We start from the raw sequence: 22,368 nt of genomic DNA, 5'->3' as shown, positions 1-22,368 counted from the left end.
CCAATGTCAAATAACATTATTTCTACCTTCTTTTGTTCACTATCCTCTATCTCTTTATCTTTTAATAAAGTATGATTAGGTAGAGAAAGATTGGGTTTTGGAGTCAGGAAGAAACCTGAATACTGCCACTTATTAGCTGGGTGATTTTGGTTAAGGTATTTAACTTCTTAGAGTTCAGACTACTAATATGTAAAATACAAATAGTAATGCCTACATCATACGGTTATTTTAAGCGTTTTTTTTATTGTATTTGTTCTCTAAGTATGCTCCCTGGCTAGTAGTACCATCTGAGAACTTCTTAGGTATGCAAATATTCATCAAGCCACACCCCAACTCTGAGGATGGGGCTAATAATCTGTGCTTTTTTTTTTTTTTAATAATCTTTTTTTTTTTTTTTTTTTTTTTTTTAAACAAGCCCTCCAGGAGATTCCAGTGCATGTTCAGGTTTAAGAACTGCTATATTAGGAAAAGTACATAAAGCAATCAGGGCAGTGCCTTCCCATATTATGGTACTCAACAAGCCCTTCCCATATTATGGTATTCAACAATGTTAACTGTCTTCTATATGGCACACAGCCTTAACCTAATTTTCAAAAACATCAGACTGTGCTTTGTTTATCTCAGTTTCCAGGCCCATATGACACTTGAAATAGGCTTCCACATATTTTATTTCCCCAGCCTTCAGCTCTGACATCTTCCTGCTAGGGAAAGCAAAAAGCTTGGATCAGAGGTAACTGTGATTGGTCTTTTTGGTCTCTCCCTTTGTACCAAATCTATGGTAATGCACATTGTCATATATGAAAAGGCCTCTTCTTTCCATCATTTACATTTCTTAATCACTTCACATCATCACCCATAAAAATCATACCTGTGCCTAAAATACCAATACCAGTCACAGTCAGACTTCCACTGACAGGGGATAAAGACATGTTTTTTTGTTTTTTTTTTTTAAATTTTCTGTGAGGAAATGAATCTGGTTCTACAAACAGTTTCACAACTTCCTTGTTGCATTTGCCACAACTACAATAATCTACCAACAGGAAAGAAGACACCAGCCCACCCCCTCCTCCACCCTGACCTGCACCAGAACAAACATGTACCTTTCCTCCATATCTGGGTAACCAACATCAGCTTATCCCTTCTGGTTATGATGCTCTCTGCTGGAATACCTTAGAGTCCAAATTCTCCTTCAAAGCCTTTATTTCCATCACTGAACTGCTATCACTGAGCAAGTAAGTTGCTATAACTAGCATCTTTTAGTTCCTCTGGTCATTTTTAACCCTTAGGAGTTTGGGGAGGTTGGAGAGAGGAGGAAAGAAAAAAAAGTTCCATAATTTGTTGAAAGGTGTTTCCAATTATGTGACTATGTGTTTTTACTAGAATCACCATCAGGGAACAATAATACTAAAATGTACAAATAAGCTTTCACAGGGACAAATTCAAAGCTCTTTGCAAATTACTGGATGCTATTTTTGTTTTGCTTTTTTTTTTTTTTTAAGCACGTGGTAAGCAACAAGATAGAATACAAGTGAACAGCATGACACTTCTTAAGAGAGGCTATGGTACAGATAAAATGTGCCTACTGAACAGACTTAAAAAATAGTTGCTATCAGGCCAGATAGTTACTTTCACAACACAGTAATAAAGAGTAGAAATATGGTAAGATATCAACTTAATCTTTGGCCATGCAAAAATATATTCTGTGTGTGGTTTTTAGCATATTGTCTATTCAGTCCATGACAAAAGCTAAAACTTCTTACGCTTCCATAATATTACACATAACTCAGCATCTGAGCACACAACTAAAAAGCATCAACATGGTATTATCTCATACAAACTCATTATCTGCTGCAGAGAGGAAGTATCTTATGATAAAAGTATGCTTAAAATTATGTAAAAAATCATCATTTTAAGTTTTAGACCTTATTTCTTCTTTTTCTTCTGATAGGGTCTTAATAAATCATATTAGTAAAAGTTTGTGTTAAATAAGTGATTAAAAGAGTTTTTATCCCTGAGAATAACTTGCTACCTTGTACATGGTATAGTGCTGTGTACTGGGGATAGAGCATATTTGGTGAATATATTCATAGCAAGTCATTTCTATCATCAATCTATATTTGGAATGACTGTGGTATTTAACAAAACAACATAAAAATATGCATGTGTCTAGAAGACTTTCAGAAAAATTAAAAGGAGAAATAATCTGAAGAAAAGGTTACTATTAATAAAGTATTCCTACCTAAAGGGAGAAAATTTAATTTTGACTAACTTTGCTCTTTATCCTAAGTTTTAAAAAGACCAACACCAGGAATTTTGGATGGAAGCAGAAATGAACTTTTCCAAAACGATCCAGAATACTTCTATTGCAAAATAACGTTCTGTTGGCAGAAAAATAAAACACTGAAAAGTGAAACATACGTGGAAGGAACAAAAGATAAAAGTATTAGTCTTGTAAATCATGTTCACTTTATATTGGTGACCCAACCGTTTTAGGAAAGCATTCCATTACTACCTTTTTTTTTTCTTTCTTCCTCTCAACCTCTCCCTTTATTCTGGGAAAGGGACTTAATAAATCCCATTACAAAACATTTGCAAGTTTAAAAAGAATACCTCTGGGTGTTTGGAGGCCTTCCTTCATTTATTTATCAACGTATTAAATTGTCTTGATATAAAAAATAAAATTTCAATGTATATGGTGTCCAGAAATTCAATTGTGTTGGTTATGGTTTAAATCAGAAAAAAGCATTCTGATAGAGCTTACGATGGATTCCTTTCTACTGAGAACTCTTGCTCTTTACTCTCCTGAGCCCATCATAAATAACATGTTCAAAAATTAAAAGTAGAATTTGGCTTAATTTGTGTGCAGTATGTAAAAGAAAAATGAAGTGAATTCAACTTTCACCATATTGGGCACAATAATGATCATAGAATATCATATTTGCTAAATTTTATACCAGAAAACAACATAATAAAAAGTAAAATAAACATACAAAGAAACAAAAAACCAAAACAAATAAGGTACTAAATTTAAAACTCTGGAGTTTACCTTTTTGTCACTCCTTTTTGAGAGACTTAACCATCTAACTGTTAAGTGAGAATCATTTTCACTGCCATCAGAAGTTCTAGGGACATTAACACTATGACATCTTCCAAAATACTTATAGAGACTACTGAAGTTACCCATTGGCTTTTACTGTATTATGTAATCCAATCAGATTAACATATTGAATTTCTCTTGCCTTTTTTGTTTCTCCACACCCTACTGCAAAGAGGAAAAAAAAAGCAAACTAATAATATCTGCTTTAAAATTACAGAAAAATTATGTCCATCTGGATAAATCTACTATGTCCCATAGAACAGGGCACAAATGGAGTATCTGCGGAAGGCATGAAAAGCAGCAATGACGTTCTGTGCCTTGGTTAGAAGGACACAAGCATGGAAAGAGCTCAACTGAGATAGAAGCACCATTTCTTTCCTTTTCTAGAACATAAGGGTACACTCGATATTCCAGTTTAAATGTTGGACACAATATTGCTGTAAGAATTACAAGTGGTATGGTGTCTTTGTAGATAAGAAGAAAAATCTTTCTTTATATTCTTCACTGTGATTGAACTTTTAAAAGGAATTTAGAAGTTTTCTCTCACTCTCAACTTTATTTTTCTAAAAGAAGAACTAAGAGGGAAACTGAAAGTATTTTATTTCAAATAAAGATATTAATAATATACCTAAAATTATTCTATCACAAGTTATTCTTAAAGCTCTAACAGATTCATGTAAACTTAATAAGATTCTCCCCTCCATGTAAATCTTTCCTTTCAAAAATGAATTTCTAATATTTTAAAGATTCTCAAAAGAACAAGATTAGTTTAAATAAAGTATTTATATATAAATTGAATATTCTCAGGCAGCACTAATTAAAATTTAAATATAGTTTGATATGTAAGTTTTAATTCTTCTTTAACTTAACCTTATATAATACAAATACAGGTTATGAGTATGGGATATATCCAAATGGGCTATTTTTGTCCACACTACTATGTATATATTTTTTCTTGTGATAAGCAATTCAAAAATACCAGCAGTTTAAACATAATACTACATGTACATTAGAAGCTCAATAAATACTTGTTATTATTTGTAATACTGAAAGCAAAATCCATTTTTAACAATTCACAATGACTATTTCTCTTAAAATTTCTATATTAAAGAAGTATTATATGTGTGATTCTTTTCTAATATTTTAGACAGTCATTCAAACTCATATATCCTGGAGGATGCACAATCCCCAGAGTGTAGAAGATGGCTAAAATGTCAAAGACGACCTATATAACTTTCCAACAAGTTTATTTTGTTATCAAAAGGAAAGACATTATTTTAAACTGACTCACTGCAACTGCATGAACAAAAACAAACCAGTTTATCAAAGAACGAAGAATTAGCAGAAACTGTGATCTATCAAAAGCAAAATCTTAGCTAAATACAAAGGTTGCAACTTGAAAGTAATAAAAAAAATTGTATGAAGTGTTCATTACATTTTAAGAGGAACTATAAAAATTTCATATTCTTCCAAAACACAAATGTTAACCTGCAACTGGAAGTACTATAAAAATATTTGTTTGGCATAACGTTTTATTTCGGAACTGTAAATAAAAACATCCTCCGGTTGAATGCTAAATAGCATGGAAAAACAGCAAAAACTGTTAAAACAAAGAAGCTCTTATAAACAAGCTAGAAGTTGTCAAATTTATATTCATTTTGCTGCCTTAATTTGAGGTTTCATTAAGATCTTAATGGGAAAAACATGCACCACTAGTGAAGGAACGTATTTTAAAGGAGGATCTTTTAGGCCAGTATAAGTGACTAAAAACGAGTTTCTTGTGAGCTAACGATGGCATCAAACAAACCACAAAGCAGTCTTCTAAAAGACAGGCAATGATTTAAAAGTCTACTATATTTCATATATCCCTTTCTTTAATCTGGCTCTTTTAATCTTGTTTCAACCTCAAATCATTTCTGGTTGACAAGTGCTTTTGCTTAAATTTGAGGAGCATATAAGCCGGTGAAGGAATGGAGTTTTCTTATTTAACATACAACATTTGTTACTCCATCTTTATTTACTTCCATGCTAAAACTTCAGTCTTTATTAACATACTAAAACTCTTTTCTTTGTACTTAGAATGAGAAATTTATCCTAAGATGGAATCTAAGTTTAGTCTACAAAGGCAATCTGTCATATGTTGAATCTAGCATTTAAAAACTGCTCACTATAAGCTCCTAAGTAAGATCCATGTATCTTATTTGTTTGGGGATGAAATCTGGTTAACAAAAAGAATGAAGATGGACTTGCAGGGAATTTTTATGCCCTTATTCCCTGAATTTCTTTAAAATAGTTTCACAATCTGTGTCCTAATTTTGATGCTGCATTTCAAGGAGGAAGTCTTTATGATTTGTTACCCTGTTCTTATATGATAATAAAATTTTCAGATGTTCCTGTGGCAAATGAACACTGAAATTAGTTTGCATTACATTAGAGTGTACCTGAAAGAACTACGGCAGTTTCTTTTTATTCAGGAGAAAAATCATTGGCAGGCTTTTCCCTAGGATAATGGGACAGTATGAACAATTCCCAGGAACAGTTATAAGAACTACACACACGTGCAAAACTCTCTCAAGTATTCTGACTACATTTATAAAACTGATATACCTTATATTGCCCCAGTCCTTCTGGCTCACTTAACTCTTAAAAGCAAAAAAAAAAAAAAAAAAAAAAAAAGTATGATCTAATTCAAAGAAGCTTCTTTTCAAAAATGGTATTTTTCCCTTTAACAACATAGTAGTAGAAGCAGCTAACATTTACTGATCTCTTACTATGTGCCACTTAAAAGATAAGGAAACCGAGAAACAGGAAGGTTTTAGAAAATTACGCACGATCATATAGGTAGTAAGTGTGTGAACTGGGGTTTAGGACCTAGACAGTCTGATTCTGGAGGCCTAACTTTTAACCAGAATATTAAATATACCAGGCTCTAAATTCATTCTACTTCACATCTTTACATGAAAGTATTACATATGCTCTGTTTCTTTTCTATGACTCTCGTGTCTAAGACTGACAAAGTTATATTTTAGGCATTATTATATGCGAATTTAGTAAATAAATAAGTTATAGTCAAAATAATAAATTATTTAGGGGTTTTTATGTGAATCACAAATTTCTTCATCATGTAGGCCCTTAAATACTTAAACTCTTCAAAACAGAACTGACCCTATTCCTTTGGTACCAAATAAAATGCAGTAAAAATTTATAGGCTCTTTTTAGTATACCTTAAATATCTTTATATTTCAAAATAAATCCTATCTTCAAATGTTCAGCACGATACATAAGGCGCTTTTATCACTATACTACTCAAAGCTTTAAACTCTGTTGTTAGCCTTGTCTTATAACATACACTAGCATTATGAGAAAATCCTAATTTCTTATTTTTAAATATTAGTCTGTGATTGTTTTATTTGACTCTTCAAGAAATTAAGTGAAACCAAAAAAAAAAAAAAAAAAACCCTGCTCTTTTAAAGCTTAAATATCAACATTCATGTCCCATCGATAAATTGTTCAGTAATGTGCATCTATCTGTGATCAGGCCATGCAACTGAAGACAAAAGTACGAAACAGAGTTACTTTTTGAGAGTACAGCAAATGAATTAGGCATGCGGGACTGAACTGGGACTCACCATGGAGCTTTTATGGAAAAACACCCCGCTCCAAACAGATAAGGCCTTCATGGAAAAGGGGGGAAAACGCACAAAAAATTAGAGGAAAACTCATTTCACATTAACAAATACATGTATATCATACTGTTATCGAGTATGGATAAAATAACTGAAAAAATTAGTAATCATTTGCAATTCTGCTGTAGATACTAATGAGTCTGATATAACCAATAAACAGAATGACGTGAAATAACAAGTCCCTTAATTTTCATAGGATTGGCGATTTCAAAATGGTCTATTTCTCCCCCTTTTCTGGAGTACCCCTGTAGGGTTCCTAAGGTAAAATAAAATAAATTTCACTTCTGAGGCCCTTAAAACAAAGTACAAGTTAAGTGGAATAATCAGATAGAGAGAAGAGTGGAATCAGGAGCAACAGATGTGTGGTTGTATGACACAAAATGTTTAAAATCAGCTAAAGAGAACTCAATAAAAAATTGATAAGCATTATTTGCTCTTCACTGATTGCATTCTCAGAGCCACAGAAAGAAAGTATGTATTTTCTAGGCTACTTATTTAAAGTAAATTGAACTGTGCATTGCTGGCCAAAGGAACAAACACTAAATATAAGTAGTATGATTTATTTCCATGTAGGGTCACATTCCCAGAAATTAGCATTTCTCTTAATAGTGATAGAGATTGGCTTCTTCTACCCAGCCTGCATTGGGTTAGGTTTGAATACTGTAAAGCCACAATTGTTTCTTTTGAATACAACTGGGGATACAAAGTCCAATTTCATTGTTACACATACTCATTAATATTCTGTTCACAGCCATTTCAGACATGCTACACATATTTGCATACAAAGAAGATTGGCTGATTTAACTATATCCAAAAAAAGTGTTGCTGTAGTATCTGACATTTGGAAGTAAGACATAAATTGAGAAAGAAAGCACACTGGCAAAACCTGGATATTCTTCTTCAACTTTGGTGTTAAGAAGATTATAAAAATAAAAATTTCTGCCAAATGATTAGCATTAATCTGCCTGTGAATTGAGTTTCACAAAAAGAAACTTGGGTAAAATGTTTTCACAACAATGAGTACAATTCTCAGGACTGATGCACAGAAGAAACAAAGAGAAGAACAGAAAGGTAAGTATCTCTGATTAGAGATACTAATCAGAGAAAAGTGAGTTGGAAGAACTGGGATATCAAAGAGAAAGAAAAGAAACTTTAGAAATGGTGTCAATGCAAAGTAAATCTCTCTCATAGTTAATAAGACACAACCAAAAGATATGATGTCATTATCCACATTAAAACGTTGGATTTTCAAACTTTTTTAACTGAGACCCATAAAATACATTTTAAGGTTCAGGCTGATGTGTACATGAATGCACATAAATTGAAACAATAATTGAATGAATGTATTTTTTGTCTGTAATCAAATTTACTATCTTATATTTCAATGTTTTATAAACATTAATGTCGGGATTTAGTTACAAGGAAAATTAATGCACATTCTGACAGGGTAGGTCTGGGTGAGGCCCTAGATTCTGTATTTCTAACAAGCTCCCAGGTCATACCAAAGCTGCTTGTTTGCAGAACCAGTAGTAGCAAAGTTACATTTTATTTTATTCTATATCATTAATGAAAAATAGTCACAATCCCCTTATCTGATTGCATGATTCACAAATTGTATCAGAAACAAAATGTTACTGGAGCTCACCCTGCACTCCGACAAACCAAACACCCATTTAAATAACTCAGACCACTTGAAGACTCCAATCTCAGTAACACAATAACGCCCTGCAGAAATTATCAGAAAATGGAAGCTTCGATATGTTTCTATATGCCCACAAATACTTCCAAAATGAAAAGGTTATTGTTAGCATACAGTACCCAACTTCCTTTGAGTTTCATTAGGCAAGGCACGTGAAATAACAAACAGTTCAAATGATTCTGACACATGCGCTGACCATTGGGAACATCTAGACATGAGTCGCTCTTCAGTGTATATATTATATCAACACTGGACAGTGTCCCATCTTATTCTAAATATCAGACTACAGCTAAGTCACTGTAAAACATTTGAAAGTTTCATCCTACTCCTTCATGACTTAAAAGGCTTCTCTACTGATACCAAAAAACAACCCAACAAAATTGAAACAAAACTTTAAAGTTTCTACACTTCAAAAGACCAGTTGATGCTCCCCACCTGTAGAGCCAGCAAATACCCTTTCCTAGGTTAAAGTTTCCATATATATAAAAAGGAAACATGAATTTGCCAAACAAATTAAACACAAGCTTAAAAAAAATCTCCTAAATTTTCCTTTCTAGGCAATAGCAGTGTATGTTATTAACAAAAGATTTCAACAACCATTTCTTTCCCCACAATCCTAAAATGACTGTTAACTCTCCAGACACTGTAGTAAACAGGCCGGTACAAAGCAGCAGCAATGTCAAATTTAAAGACAATATGGTTCTCACTGTTCAAAACATAACCCAATTGTGTGAGTTAAAAGCAACCCTCCTTCAACCAAATAAGGATCCATTGGCTAACACAGCTCAAGGAGAAAATAGAGGGCTAGAGAAACTGAATGAGGACCCACTCTCATATACACTTGGCATGTTCCCCATTTACACTTACCCACTTCTTACCCACTCTTACAAACTGGACCTCTGCCACATACATGTAAAAGAAGAGCCACAAACTCCAAAGAATTAGAGTGACTGACGTAATTACTGACTTTGTATGGGTAGTGTCAGCTGTTCTTTTGAAATGTGCCTGCTTCATCTTTCCTCAGTAGCAAAAGAATGAAAATATAAAGTCACAAAGGACAAGTCCATGATCCAGCTGTCTTTGCCTATGACTTCCCCTCCCCTTTCAAAATCCCACATTTGTAGTTTTATATGAGGATAGTTAGGAGGAAGAAGAGAGTATGTGAGTGGGAGTGTATGTTGAATAAAATGGTTTATATTAACATATGCAACTCAAATTATGATGTTCAGATATTAAGAATTTCTGTGTTTTCTCAACACTATTAAGTTTCAACAGGTTTAACAATCCTGCCATACAAAATCTATTCACTTTGTCACAGTTATGTCCTTTTTAAGCTGAATTCTGATTCAAAAACATCAGGACTGGCCAAGAGATGAAAAATCCAGAAATATTTTTTATATACTTATTTATAGTGCAACGTGAAGGGACTTGACCATTGGTTCTCAACGGGTTTCTTCCAGAGATTCTCAGAAACCAAGAAGGAATTGTGTTTTATATCATAATAAATGCTATATAAGTTTTTAAACACTGATTCATTTGGCTGAATGTCACATAATAAAACAAAAGCTTTGGTGTTACTAGCTGAAAGCAAGGCAAACATGAAGGTTTTTTTTTATGTTAATTTATTTTAAGAGAATAACAGAGACAGTGTGTGAGTAGGAAAGGGGTAGAGACAGAGGGAGACACACAGAATCCAAAGCAAGCTCCAGGCTCTGAGCTGTCAGCACAGAGCCTGACACGGGGCTCAAACCCACTAGCCGTGAGATTATGACCTGAGCCGAAGTCAGATATTTAACCGACTGAGCCACCCAGGCACACCAAGATTTTTTTAAATGCAAGGAAAAAGTAAAACTAGATTTTATTTTGAATGCACTGAAGTGTTCCATAACCCAACTTTAGCGCTGAAAGGTATAAATGGTTCAATCATCTTTAAAGAATTAACTGGAGTCTAAGAGAAAAATTCTATAAATATACTCTGAAAGTCCTATTTCTCAATTGCTCAGGTCTTATGAAAATTCAGACACTATTGTATAACAGACATCAGAATGAGCCCATATTATGGACAACTATATGCCAACAAACTGGACAATCTAAAAGAAAAGGAAAAAAACCTTAGAAATATACAACTTACCAAGACTAAATAAGAAATAGAAAATCTAAACAGAACAATTATTAGTAAGGATATTGAATCAGTAATCAACAATCTCCTAACAAAGAAAAGCATAGGACTAGATGGCTTCACTGGTAAATTTTACCAAAACTTTTAAAGAATTAACACCAACTCTTTTTTTTAAATATGAAATTTATTGTCAAATTGGTTTCCATACAACACCCAGTGCTCATCCCAACAGGTGCCCTCCTCAATACCCATCACCTGCTCTCCCCTCCCTCCCACCCCCCATCAACCTTCAGTTTGTTCTCATTTTTTAAGAGTCTCTTAAGTTTTGGCTCCCCCCCCTCTAACTTTTTTTTTTCCTTCCCCTCCCCCATGGTCTTGTGTTAAGTTTCTCAGGATCCACATAAGAGTCAAAACATATGGTATCTGTCTTTCTCTGTATGACTTATTTCACTTAGCATAACACTCTCCAGTTCCATCCACATTGTTACAAAAGGCCATATTTCATTCTTTCTAATTGCCACGTAGTATTCCATTGTGTGGAAGCTCTAACATCAGCAATCAGACAACAAAAGGAAATCGAAGGCATCCAAATTGGCAAAGATGAAGTCATGCTTTCACTTTTTGCAGATGACATGATATTATACATGAAAAACCCGAAAGACCCCACCAAAAGTCTGCTAGAACTGATACATGAATTCAGCCAAGTCGCAGGATACAAAATCAATGTACAGAAATCAGTTGCATTCTTATACACTTACAATGAAGCAACAGAAAGACACATGAAGAAACTGATCCCATTCACAATTGCACCAAGAAGCGTAAAATACCTAGGAATAAACCTAACCAAAGATGTAAAAGATCTGTATGCTGAAAACTATAGAAAGCTTATGAAGGAAATTGAAGAAGATATAAAGAAATGGAAAAACATGCCATGCTCATGGATTGGAAGAATAAATATTGTTAAAATGTCCATACTACCCAAAGCTATCTACACATTCGATGCAATCCCAATCAAAATTGCACCAGCATTCTTCTCGAAGCTAGAACAAGCAATCCTAAAATTTGTATGGAACCACAAAAGACCCCGAATAGCCAAAGTAATTTTGAAGAAGAAGACCAAAGTGGGAGGCAGACTTTAGCCTCTACTACAAAGCTGTAATCACCAAGACAGCATGGTATTGGCACAAAAACAGACACATAGACCAATGGAATAGAATAGAAACTCCAGAATTAGACCCACCAAAGTATGGCCAACTAATCTTTGACAAAGCAGGAAAGAATATCCAATGGAAAAAAGACAGTCTCTTTAACAAATGGTGCTAGGAGAGCTGGACAACAACTTGTAGAAGTATGAAACTAGATCACTTTCTTACACCATTCACAAAAATAAACTCAAAATGGATAAAGGACCTGAATGTGAGACAGGAAACCATCAAAACCCTAGAGGAGAAAGCAGGAAAAAACACCAACTCTTAAACTCTTCCAAAAAATCAAAGTGGATGGAACACTCCCAAACTCATTTTGCAAAGCTAGCATAATCCTGATACCAAAACCAGAAAAAGACACCACTAGGAAAACAAAAAACAAAAAACAACAACAACAAAAAAACTATAGGCCAATATTCAAAATGAATATAAATGGAAAAATTCTCAATAAAACATCAGCAAACCAAATTCAGCAGCACACTATAAGGATCATTCACCATGATCAAGTGAAATTCATTCTGGGGATGGCAAGGATGATTCAACATACACAAACCAATCAATGTGATACATCACATTAGTAGAATGAAAAAAAATCATATGATCATCTAGCAGACACAGAAAAAGCATTTGACAAAATTTAAAACGCATCCATAATAAAAACTCTTAACAAATCAGGCAAAGAAGGAATATATCTCAACATAAAGGCCATATAAAACAAGCACAGCTAACATCATACCCAATGGTGAAAGATGGAAAGCTTTTCCTCTAAGATCAGGAACAAGACAATGGCACCCACTCTCACCACTCTTTTTCAATATAGTACAGGAAATCCTAGCTAAAGCAATCAGGCAAGAAAGCAGAATCGGAAAAAAAAAAAAAAAAAAAAAAAAAAGAAAGAAAGAAAGAAAGAAAGAAAGAAAGAAAGAAAGAAAGAAAGAAAGAAAACTGTCTCTATTTGCAGATGACATAATTTTATTTATAGAAAACCCTAAAGACTTAACCAAAGAACTGTTAGATCTATATAGATACAAAATTAACATATAAAAATCAGTAGTGTCTCTATACACTAATAAAAAATTTTCTGAAAAACAAACAAGGGATTCAATCCCATTTACAATAGCACCAAAAACAATAAAACACTTAGGAATAAATATAACTAAGAAGATGAAAGATCTCTACTCTGAAAACTATGAGACATTGATGAATGAAATCAAAAAAGACACAAATAAATGAAAAGGTATCCTGTGGTCATGTACTGTGAGAATTAATGTTAAAATGTCAATACTACCAAAAGCCATCTACAAATTCAATGCAATCCCTATCAAGGTTCCAATGGCATTTTTTATAGAAATAGAAAAAAACTGGGGCGCCTGGGTGGCGCAGTCGGTTAAGCGTCCGACTTCAGCCAGGTCACGATCTCGCGGTCCGTGAGTTCGAGCCCCGCGTCGGGCTCTGGGCTGATGGCTCAGAGCCTGGAGCCTGTTTCCGATTCTGTGTCTCCCTCTCTCTCTGCCCCTCGCCCGTTCATGCTCTGTCTCTCTCTGTCCCAAAAATAAATAAACGTTGAAAAAAAAATTAAAAAAAAAAAAAAAAAAGAAATAGAAAAAAACTTCCCTAAAATTTATATGGAACCACAAAAGACCCCAAATAGCCAAAAAAAATCCTAAAAAAGGAGAACAAAAGCAGGAGGCATCACACTTCCTGACATCAAATTATACTATAAAGCTATAGTCATCAAAACAGTATGGTATTGGCATAAAAACAAATAGACCAATGGAAAAGAATCGCAAACATACATGGTCCACTAATATTTGACAAGGGGACCAAGAATGCTCAATAGAAAAAATGCAGTCTCTTCAATAAATGGTACTTGGATAATTGGATATTCACATGTAAAGAATGAAACTGGACCCAAATCCTATACCAGTCACAAAAATTAACTCAAAATGGATCAAAGATTTAAATGTAAGACCTGAAATCATGAAACTCCTAGAAGAAAATACAGAAACAAAATCTCCTTGACATGGATCTTAGTAGTAATTTTTAAAAGATGACACTTAAAGCACAAGCAACAAAATTAAAAATAAATTAAAAAGCTTCTGCACGTCAAAACAAACCACGAACAAAGTGAAAAGACAACCTACAGAATACAGAATGGGAAAAATATTTTCAAATCATCTATCTAATAAGGGCTTAATATCCTAAATATATAAAGAACACATGCATTCAATGGCAAAAAACAACCCAATTAAAAGATGGGCAAATGACTTGAATAAACATTTTCCCAAATAAGATATACAAAAAGCCAACATGTTCATGAAAAGGTGCCCAACATCAGTAGTGATTAGGGAAGTGCAAATTAAAAGCAAAATGAGACGTCACCTCATACCCGTAAACATGCCACCATCAAAAAGACAAGAGATAAACAGCCAAACTACAGAGAGAGCCCAAATTTCCATTGACTGATGAATGGACAAAGATGTGGGTGTATATACACACATATAAATGTGTTTGTATACACACAGACACACACACACACACACACACACACATATACATATATATACATATATACATATATACATATATGTATATGACAGAATATTATTCAGCCATCAAAAAGAATGAAATCTTGCCATTTGCAATGATGTGGATGGAACTAGAATGTATTATGCTAAGCGAAATAAGTCAATCAGAGAAAGACAAAAAACATGATTTCACTCATATGTGGAATTTAAGAAACCAAACAGATGAACATATGGGAAGTGAGAGTGGGGGAGGAGAGAGGGAAACAAACCACAGGAGACTCTTAACAATAGAGAACACGGGTGCCTGGGTGGCTCAGTTGGTTAAGCATCTGACTTTAGCTCAAGTCATGATCTCACGGTTTGTGGGTTCAAGCCCCACAACAGGCTCTGTGCTGACAGCTAGGATTCTGTGCCTCTGGCTCTCTCTGCCCCTCCCCCACTCACCCTCTGTCTCTGCCTCTCTCTCTCTCTCTCAAAAATAAATAAACATTGGGGCGCCTGGGTGGCTCAGTCGGTTAAGCGTCCAACTTCGGCTCAGGTCGTGATCTCGCAGTCCGTGAGTTCGAGCCCCATGTCAGGCTCTGTGCTGACAGCTCAGAGCCTGGAGCCTATTTCAGATTCTGTGTGTCTCTCTCTCTGACCCTCCCCCATTCATGCTCTGTCTCTCTCTGTCTCAAAAATAAATAAAGGTTAAAAATAAATAAATAAATAAATAAATAAACAAACAAACAAACAAACAAACATTAAAAAAAATTTTGAGGGGCACCTAGGTGGCTCAGTCAGTTAAGCACCCAACTTCAGCTCAGGTCATGATCTCACAGTTCCATGAGTTCAAGCCCCACACTGGGCTCTGTGATGACAGCTCAGAGCCTGGAGCCTACTTCGGATTCTGTGTCTCCCTTTCTCTCTCCCCCTCCCTCACTCACTCTCTGTCTCTCTCTCAAAAATAAACATTAAAAATTTTTTTAAATTAAGTAAAAACAATAGAGAACAAACTGAGGGTTGATGGAAGGAGGTGGGTGGAGGATAGGCTGGATGGGTGATAGGTATTAAGGAGAGCACTTGCTGTGATGAGTACTGGGTGTTGCATGTAAGTAATGAATCACTGAATTCTACTCCTGAAACCAATATTTCCTGTATGTTAACTAATTAAAATTTAAAGTAAACATGACAACGGGGGCACCTGGGTGGCGCAGTCGGTTAAGCGTCCGACTTCAGCCAGGTCACGATCTCGCGGTCCGTGAGTTCGAGCCCCGCGTCAGGCTCTGGGCTGATGGCTCAGAGCCTGGAGCCTGTTTCCGATTCTGTGTCTCCCTCTCTCTCTGCCCCTCCCCCATTCATGCTCTGTCTCTCTCTGTCCCAAAAATAAATAAACGTTGAAAAAAAAAAATTTAAAAAAAAAAATAAATAAATAAAGTAAACATGACAAGAGATAGAAATGCTGCCATGGATGTGGAGAAAAGGGAACCCTTGTGCATTGTTGGTGTAAACTGGTATAGCCACTATGGAAAACAGTAGAGGGGGGGAAATCCTCAAAAAGTTAAAAATAGAACTACCCTTATGATCCAGCAATTCCATTTCTGGGAATATGACCAAAGGAAATAAAAATACAAACACAAAAAGATATCTACATCCTCATGTTCCTAGCATTATTTACAACAGCCAAGACATGGAAACAACCTGAGTGTCCATTGATGGATAGATGAATGGATAGATAAAAATGTTGTGATGTGTATATGTATATATTATATATATTATATTATATATTACATATATATTAACTATATTTACTATTTAATATATTATATATTATAGTGGAATATTATACAGCCATAAAAATATGAAGAAATCTGACCATTTCAAACAACATGGAAAGACCTTGAAGGTATGCTAAGTGAAATACGTCAAAGAAAGACAAATACTGTATGATCTTATTTATCTTAAGATAAATCTTTAAAAGAAAAACTCAGAAAAAGAGATCAGATTTGTGGTTCGCAGATGCAGAAGGTAAGAGAAGGGAGAGTTGGAGGAAGGTGGTCAAAAGGTACAAAGTTTCAGTTATAAAATAAATCAGTACTAGGGATGTGATGTACAACATGATGGCCATAGCTAATTCTGTGGTATGACATATAAGAAAGCTGTTAAGAGAGTAAATCCTAAGAATTCTCATCACAAGGAAAAAGTGTTTCCTTTTTTCTTTTCTTTTTTCTTTTCTTTTTATTGTATCAGTAGAAGATGGATGTTAGCTGAACCTATTATGGTAATCATTCCACTATATGTGTAAATCAAACTATCACACTACACACCTTAAACTTATATAGTGAGATACATGTCAATTATGTCTTTAAAAAACTGAAAAAAAAATAAGCTCATATAAATGTTAAATGTAGAGAAAATAGTATGTGTAAAATTGTAAAGTAAAGACGTATCCTCTACCAATATATCCTAGGAACTTAAATGACTCTGTTACATTCTGTATATCCTCTGTTAAAGAGCTACAGAAATGGACTTACAATTCTCACATACATATGAGCAAAATTAGTCCTTGTGTCAATTTTTCCAGTGTTACTTATAACTTTTCATTAATTTAATTTTAACCACTCCATAATAAAGACACCCATGGCACTGTTGGCTCTCAAATTCTTGATCTACAGGGCAAACTGAAGCTGAAACAGACAGGTTCACTATCTGAGATATACTCAACATGCAAATTTAAATTACAAACTCAAGATTTTCATTAGAAAAACATTAGATAATGTTAAAATTCTACCAGATGTTTCAGAAGAGACTGGAATAGCACAGACTATCAAATTTCTGTATAAAGTTACCACTGTTGATTTTTAATAGTAGACTTAATTCAAAAACTAAAAAATCCACAGATTTATGGTAAAATGGAACAAGCCATGGTATATTTTAAATACTCTACTGATGGAGCATGAAAATTGTAAACTCGAACTGTGGTAAGTATATTGTACATGCAGATATATCCATATCCATTCTAATGAGAATACATTATCTGTTATTTCATATTTGGAACCAAACATTTATAACTTTAGTTATCAAAAACTAACACCTATATAAGACAAGGCTGGGAAGTGGAGAATTACCATCTGCTACAGTATCTGGTGAGCCTTTCTCCAAATCTTTCCCATTTAATTCTCAGAACTTAGCATATAAGGTTTGGGGCTCAGGCAAACTTTAGATAACCAAGGAAGGAATGGACCTTTCTGCAAGGCCTACTGTAGGCCAATGTCATTTACCCACTTAGCAACCTCTGTGGCAGATTTGTCTACAAATTTGAGATAATCAAATAAATGCTATTAAATATTTCCATTTCTAAATAAGAACAATCATCTATGCTTTCTAAATGAAGCTCTTATTACTGGCCTATACCTTGACAATGAGTGAGGCTTAGAAATTAGGGAATGGAACCAAAGTCCTGGTAGGAACTCACACAATGTACAGCTAAAAGATGATAATCCAAATACATAAACTTATATTCTTCAGATGAAGAAACTTATCTAGGACACAATGGTAATACGTAGCAGAGCCAACTGAGAAGTCAAGGCATCAGATTCTAAGTCAATATCCTTTGACTACATTAACCTATTTCTACAGTGTCGGGCTTTAGGTTCTTAATACACACTTCAAATTGCTCACAAAGACATGAATAAATATAAAGACAGGAGAAGGGAAAAGAACAAGAAGCTTCTTCACTTAAGACAAAGGAAACATGAAAGACAACAAATCATCTCATGTTTACTTCACTGTTAGTTAAGAGTAAGGAAGTAACTTCATTACCAATATCTGTATTTTTTATTCCCATGAAATTACTCTGATCTCTTTTAGAAATTTGCTGCTCTCTATTTGTCCCTGGACAATGATATGTATAGGTTAATAACTTTAGATTTAATGCACATAAAATTAGGCATACTGATGAAAAATTATCTATTTAGTAAATTTTACATAGGAAGCATTCAAACAAACAATTATCACTTACTTGATTCAGTAATTCAACCAAACATCTATGAAATGCTACTTAATAAATCCCTACTATTAATACTTAACACTTCAAAAAAATGAGCAATTCCTTAGTACCCAGTTTCACTTTAAGAGATGAGAACTATTCTTATTTATGTGTCACAAAACATGATAGAGGTTTTTCCAGTTCTCCAGTCTTATACTGGAAGAAAATGGACCCTGTTTGAATGAATGATTATTGAGCCAAGTGATTTCTAGCACTTGTTTTGCCTTCATCAATGTATACTGTAGTCAGGTTAAGCAACAGCTGTTGCCAAAATGGGCTTTATTTCCTCCAAGTGCTGCTTCAAGGTACAGAACATGAAGGTGTAAATACATCTGTCTTTTGCCATTTGCAGTTCTACTGGCCTTGTGTATGTCTTGAAGTAAGACAGATGGTCCCTGACATTGCACAGGCTTCCAGGGATATATATTTCCAAAAATAAGAGGGCAGATGTGAAATATGGTAAGCACACGTTTTATCCCCTCAAGGTTTGAACTGAGGCTTCTATCTCAATTTGAATATTCTAGTATAGGATCCTAGGCAATCCTTAAAAAATCTCTGTGCTAGAAATACAACTTTTTGTGCTTATTTTGACTTTTTGCCAAATATCTAGGACATGGAGTAAATAAAGGTTGATGTAGCCTAGGTAAGTACATAATTTTATTAGATATATTATCAGGTATACTGGAAGTAGTCACAAAACTTACATGTCTATAAATGAGTCAGCTCTGTGCTTTATTTCTACATATTCTATGTCAAATACTTCTTGTTAGTTTTATTTTTAAAATGCTACCAAAGGCATTTCATAGAAGCAAAGTTAGAGTAAATGAGAATTTCTAGAATGAAAAGAGACCTGGAAAATGAAAATCCCATTTGCTCATCACTCTGGTAACCTTAATATAGCAAGCAAAATTCTCAGTAAATGTAACAAAATTTAATGGAAATAATGCAAATTAGCTAACTACAGTCATGAGACTTGGTCATAGTAAAAAAAATGTTAATAAAAATGAAATAAATATAGCTTTTAAAATCTAATGGGATGAAATCTAATGATATGAGATGTATGGGATTTGGTTCAAATCTCAGCATATATAAAAAATGGAAATTAAGGGAATTTTTTTTTCTCATAAAACAAATATTACTTTTGGTAAGGCAAAATACATGTATTTCAGTGAAAATGCCAAATTTTAAGGTAATAAAACCATAAATTGTATTCTAAAAATTCTATGAACAAATGTTGGGGTGACTTAGAATAAAAATTATAAGGAAATTACACTATAGCAATTTCTGGATATAATCAACAAACCCTTCAGAAAATGGATTAGAGGGGGTGTCTGGGTGGCTCAAGTCAGTTAAGCATCCAACTCTTGCTTTCAGCTTAGGTCATGATCTCACAGTTCGTGAGTTTAAGCCCCACTTCTCAATCTCAATCTCTCTCTCAAAAATAAATAAATAAACACTAAAAAAAAAAAGTGGCTTAGGGTATTAAGTCTCATAAGAAGAGCCAACTATAAGTTATTAATACTATTATCAAAGTGTTTATAGGTCACTGTGATCTGTGTTAATAGGAAGCCAGAGAAAATAGCAGGAGGGGTGGGGAAAAAAAGAACAGCAGGTGGGGAGAGCGGAAAATAATGGGCAGGGTAATAATGTGTGCTACACTAATGGCTCTGCCACAAGTAGAGAAGTCATTACAGACAACTCTATGAAAAAGACCAATAGTGAGTTTTAAAATCTCTTCTTTTGATAACTGTACTATAGTTATGTAAGAGAATATCCTTGTCTGTAGAAGTTATATATTGAAATTTGTAGGAATAAGGAATTACTAACTCTACTTTGAAACAATTTAAGAAAAATATGGTGTGTGTGTGTGTGTTTGTATGTGTGTGTGTATGCACACGTGTGCATACATGTATGGGCAGAGTGACAGAATGTGAATGATAAGGCAAAAATATTGGATTGTCAACATTTGGGGAAAATGGGAATTCATTTTACTGGTCTTATAACTTTTTTTTGTAAATCTGAATCCTCCGAAAATTTTAAAAATTACAAACCAAGTATTCGTTGTAGGACAAATATTCTCTTTAAACACTTCAACACAGGACATGCTAAAAAGAATTTAAAAACTCAGCAAAAATATAATCGTCTGGGAACTGAGATAAAAAACCAAGACAACAATGCAACGTGTGTACCTTGAACTAATATTAATTCCAAAGCACATAATTCAAATTCATTTAAGTTATTTCATTAATAAATAATTACTAAGTTGTCTATAATATAAGGGAGCCTAACGTATGCAATCTAAAAATCTAAGAATTGTGACTAAGTTTTTAAAAAGAAAAGAAACAGAATTTATCCAAGTTCATAAAATATGGCAGTGGAGGGAGACACCAGATGATTAATAGTTTCTGTCCATCTAAGGGCAGAGAAATAGAGAGCAGCAAGAGAGAGTGTGAAAGAGTGGGAAAGACTTTTTATTGTGGAAAATTTCAAATACATACAAAAGTAGGCTCAGTTTCCACTCCTCCTCACAACTATGTTGAATTAAATTCTAATATAATAGGATTTCATGCATAGAACCTCAGTCACTGTCTTATAAAAGCTTATTTGAAAAAGGGAGCTAATTCTTTACATTATAAAAATAGCATAGCTCGTAAGTTTTAAAAACAATAAACACCAGAAACAAAGCTAGAATTAAATTCAAGAAGAACAGTTTTGAGTATTCTTTCACTTGGATTCAGGAAACACACACAAAAACTCATAAGTACTTTGCAGAATTGTACAATGCTCAGTTGAATCAAAAAGGTACAATTATGGATGATTTCTATAAGTAAAAAAAATAACTTTAAAACTATGATTCAAGATTTAGTCTAATTTTTATTTGATTCTACATCCCAGAAAAGTAAAAGAAAAAATGAATGAACAGTAAATAACCTCTTCATAACCTCTTTCCTATTAATAGCTACTGTAATTTTAAATATTTTTATGCTTATTTATTTTTGAGAGAGAGAGAGAGAGTAAACAGGGGAGGGACAGAGAGAGAGGGAGACACAGAATCAGAAGTAGACTCCAGGCTCTGAGCTGTTCGCACAGAGCCTGATGCGGGGTTCAAACTTACAAACAGCGAGATCCTGAGCCGATGTCGGACACTTAACTGACTGAGCCACCCAAGCACCCTTTACTTATCTTATTTAAAAAAAAAGAAACTAAAAGAGGAAAGGGAAGCCAACATTCTATTTAAATCACTGAACATAGTTAAAAAGCTGAAATAAATTAAAAAAAAAAAAAAAAGGGATACAGGCCCAATGATCTATATCATAACATGCCTAATTTGGGACCTAAGTATATTTTTCCTTCCCCCTCCCCAAATATGCCACAAACTCCATTTTATTTCTGCATTCAGCAATAAGATCACTTTGTATACGAATACCATCCCACCAGGTAGAGGGTCCATTTCTGTGCTATGGTGAAATCGGGAGTTCAAAGGCCTTATCCCTGAGCATGAGTATTTCTTCTCACAAAAGTGACTTCTATAAACACTTTACCATCCAGCACAAAAATATTAAGACCTATTGATATAGTAGCCAAATAATATAATCTATTTCTTTTGTTGGAAAGGCCCTGAGGATTGTTTGAAGCTAGGATTGGGTTTTCTCTGAGCTACCTGCAGACAAAATTTAAGACAGTTGTTTCATTTCAAATTAGATAACAATCTCAAAATTACTTATTGATGAAACAGGTAATCTGCCTATAGATACATATTTTTCTGGTACAAATGGAATTTCAGAATCATTTTGCGACTGATCATCTAATGATATCTTAAATATAGTACTTTATTTTCAAGAACTCAAAGAAGTGAGTTTTATATTCCTAACCAGTAGCAATTAAAAATGTTTTTAAATAGCTAAAATAAGCACAGACACATCAAGTGAGTCATCAAATGTCTTTGTGGATGTTAATGACCAATCTTGAGTAAAGCCCAAATTTTAGGACTCTGGCTTTTGAAAACT

General features: G+C 34.0%; 1 protein-coding gene across 21 annotated transcripts in view; it reads right to left on the bottom strand.

Annotated features, from left to right (window-relative positions):
* BCAS3 (BCAS3 microtubule associated cell migration factor) overlaps nucleotides 1-22,368 on the bottom strand; it is a 629,185-nt gene that overhangs the window by 313,208 nt on the left and 293,609 nt on the right. For 14 of the 21 annotated variants that reach the window (XM_086686763.1, XM_086686762.1, XM_086686767.1 and 11 more), the window contains one exon: nucleotides 6,727-6,771. The exons of the other annotated variants lie outside the window; for them this stretch is intronic. In XM_086686763.1, coding sequence (XP_086542889.1) covers nucleotides 6,727-6,771 — 45 coding nt within the window. The remainder of the gene's footprint in view (nucleotides 1-6,726; nucleotides 6,772-22,368) is intronic. 21 annotated transcript variants of the gene reach the window in all.

Source organism: Puma concolor, chromosome E1 (assembly GCF_028749965.1).
Source record: "Puma concolor isolate L17-30 chromosome E1, mPumCon1.1.hap2, whole genome shotgun sequence".
NCBI classification, from domain to species: Eukaryota; Metazoa; Chordata; class Mammalia; order Carnivora; family Felidae; genus Puma; species Puma concolor.
Note: the sequence above shows the minus strand (reverse complement) of the source record. Positions and strands in the feature narration are given on the sequence as shown.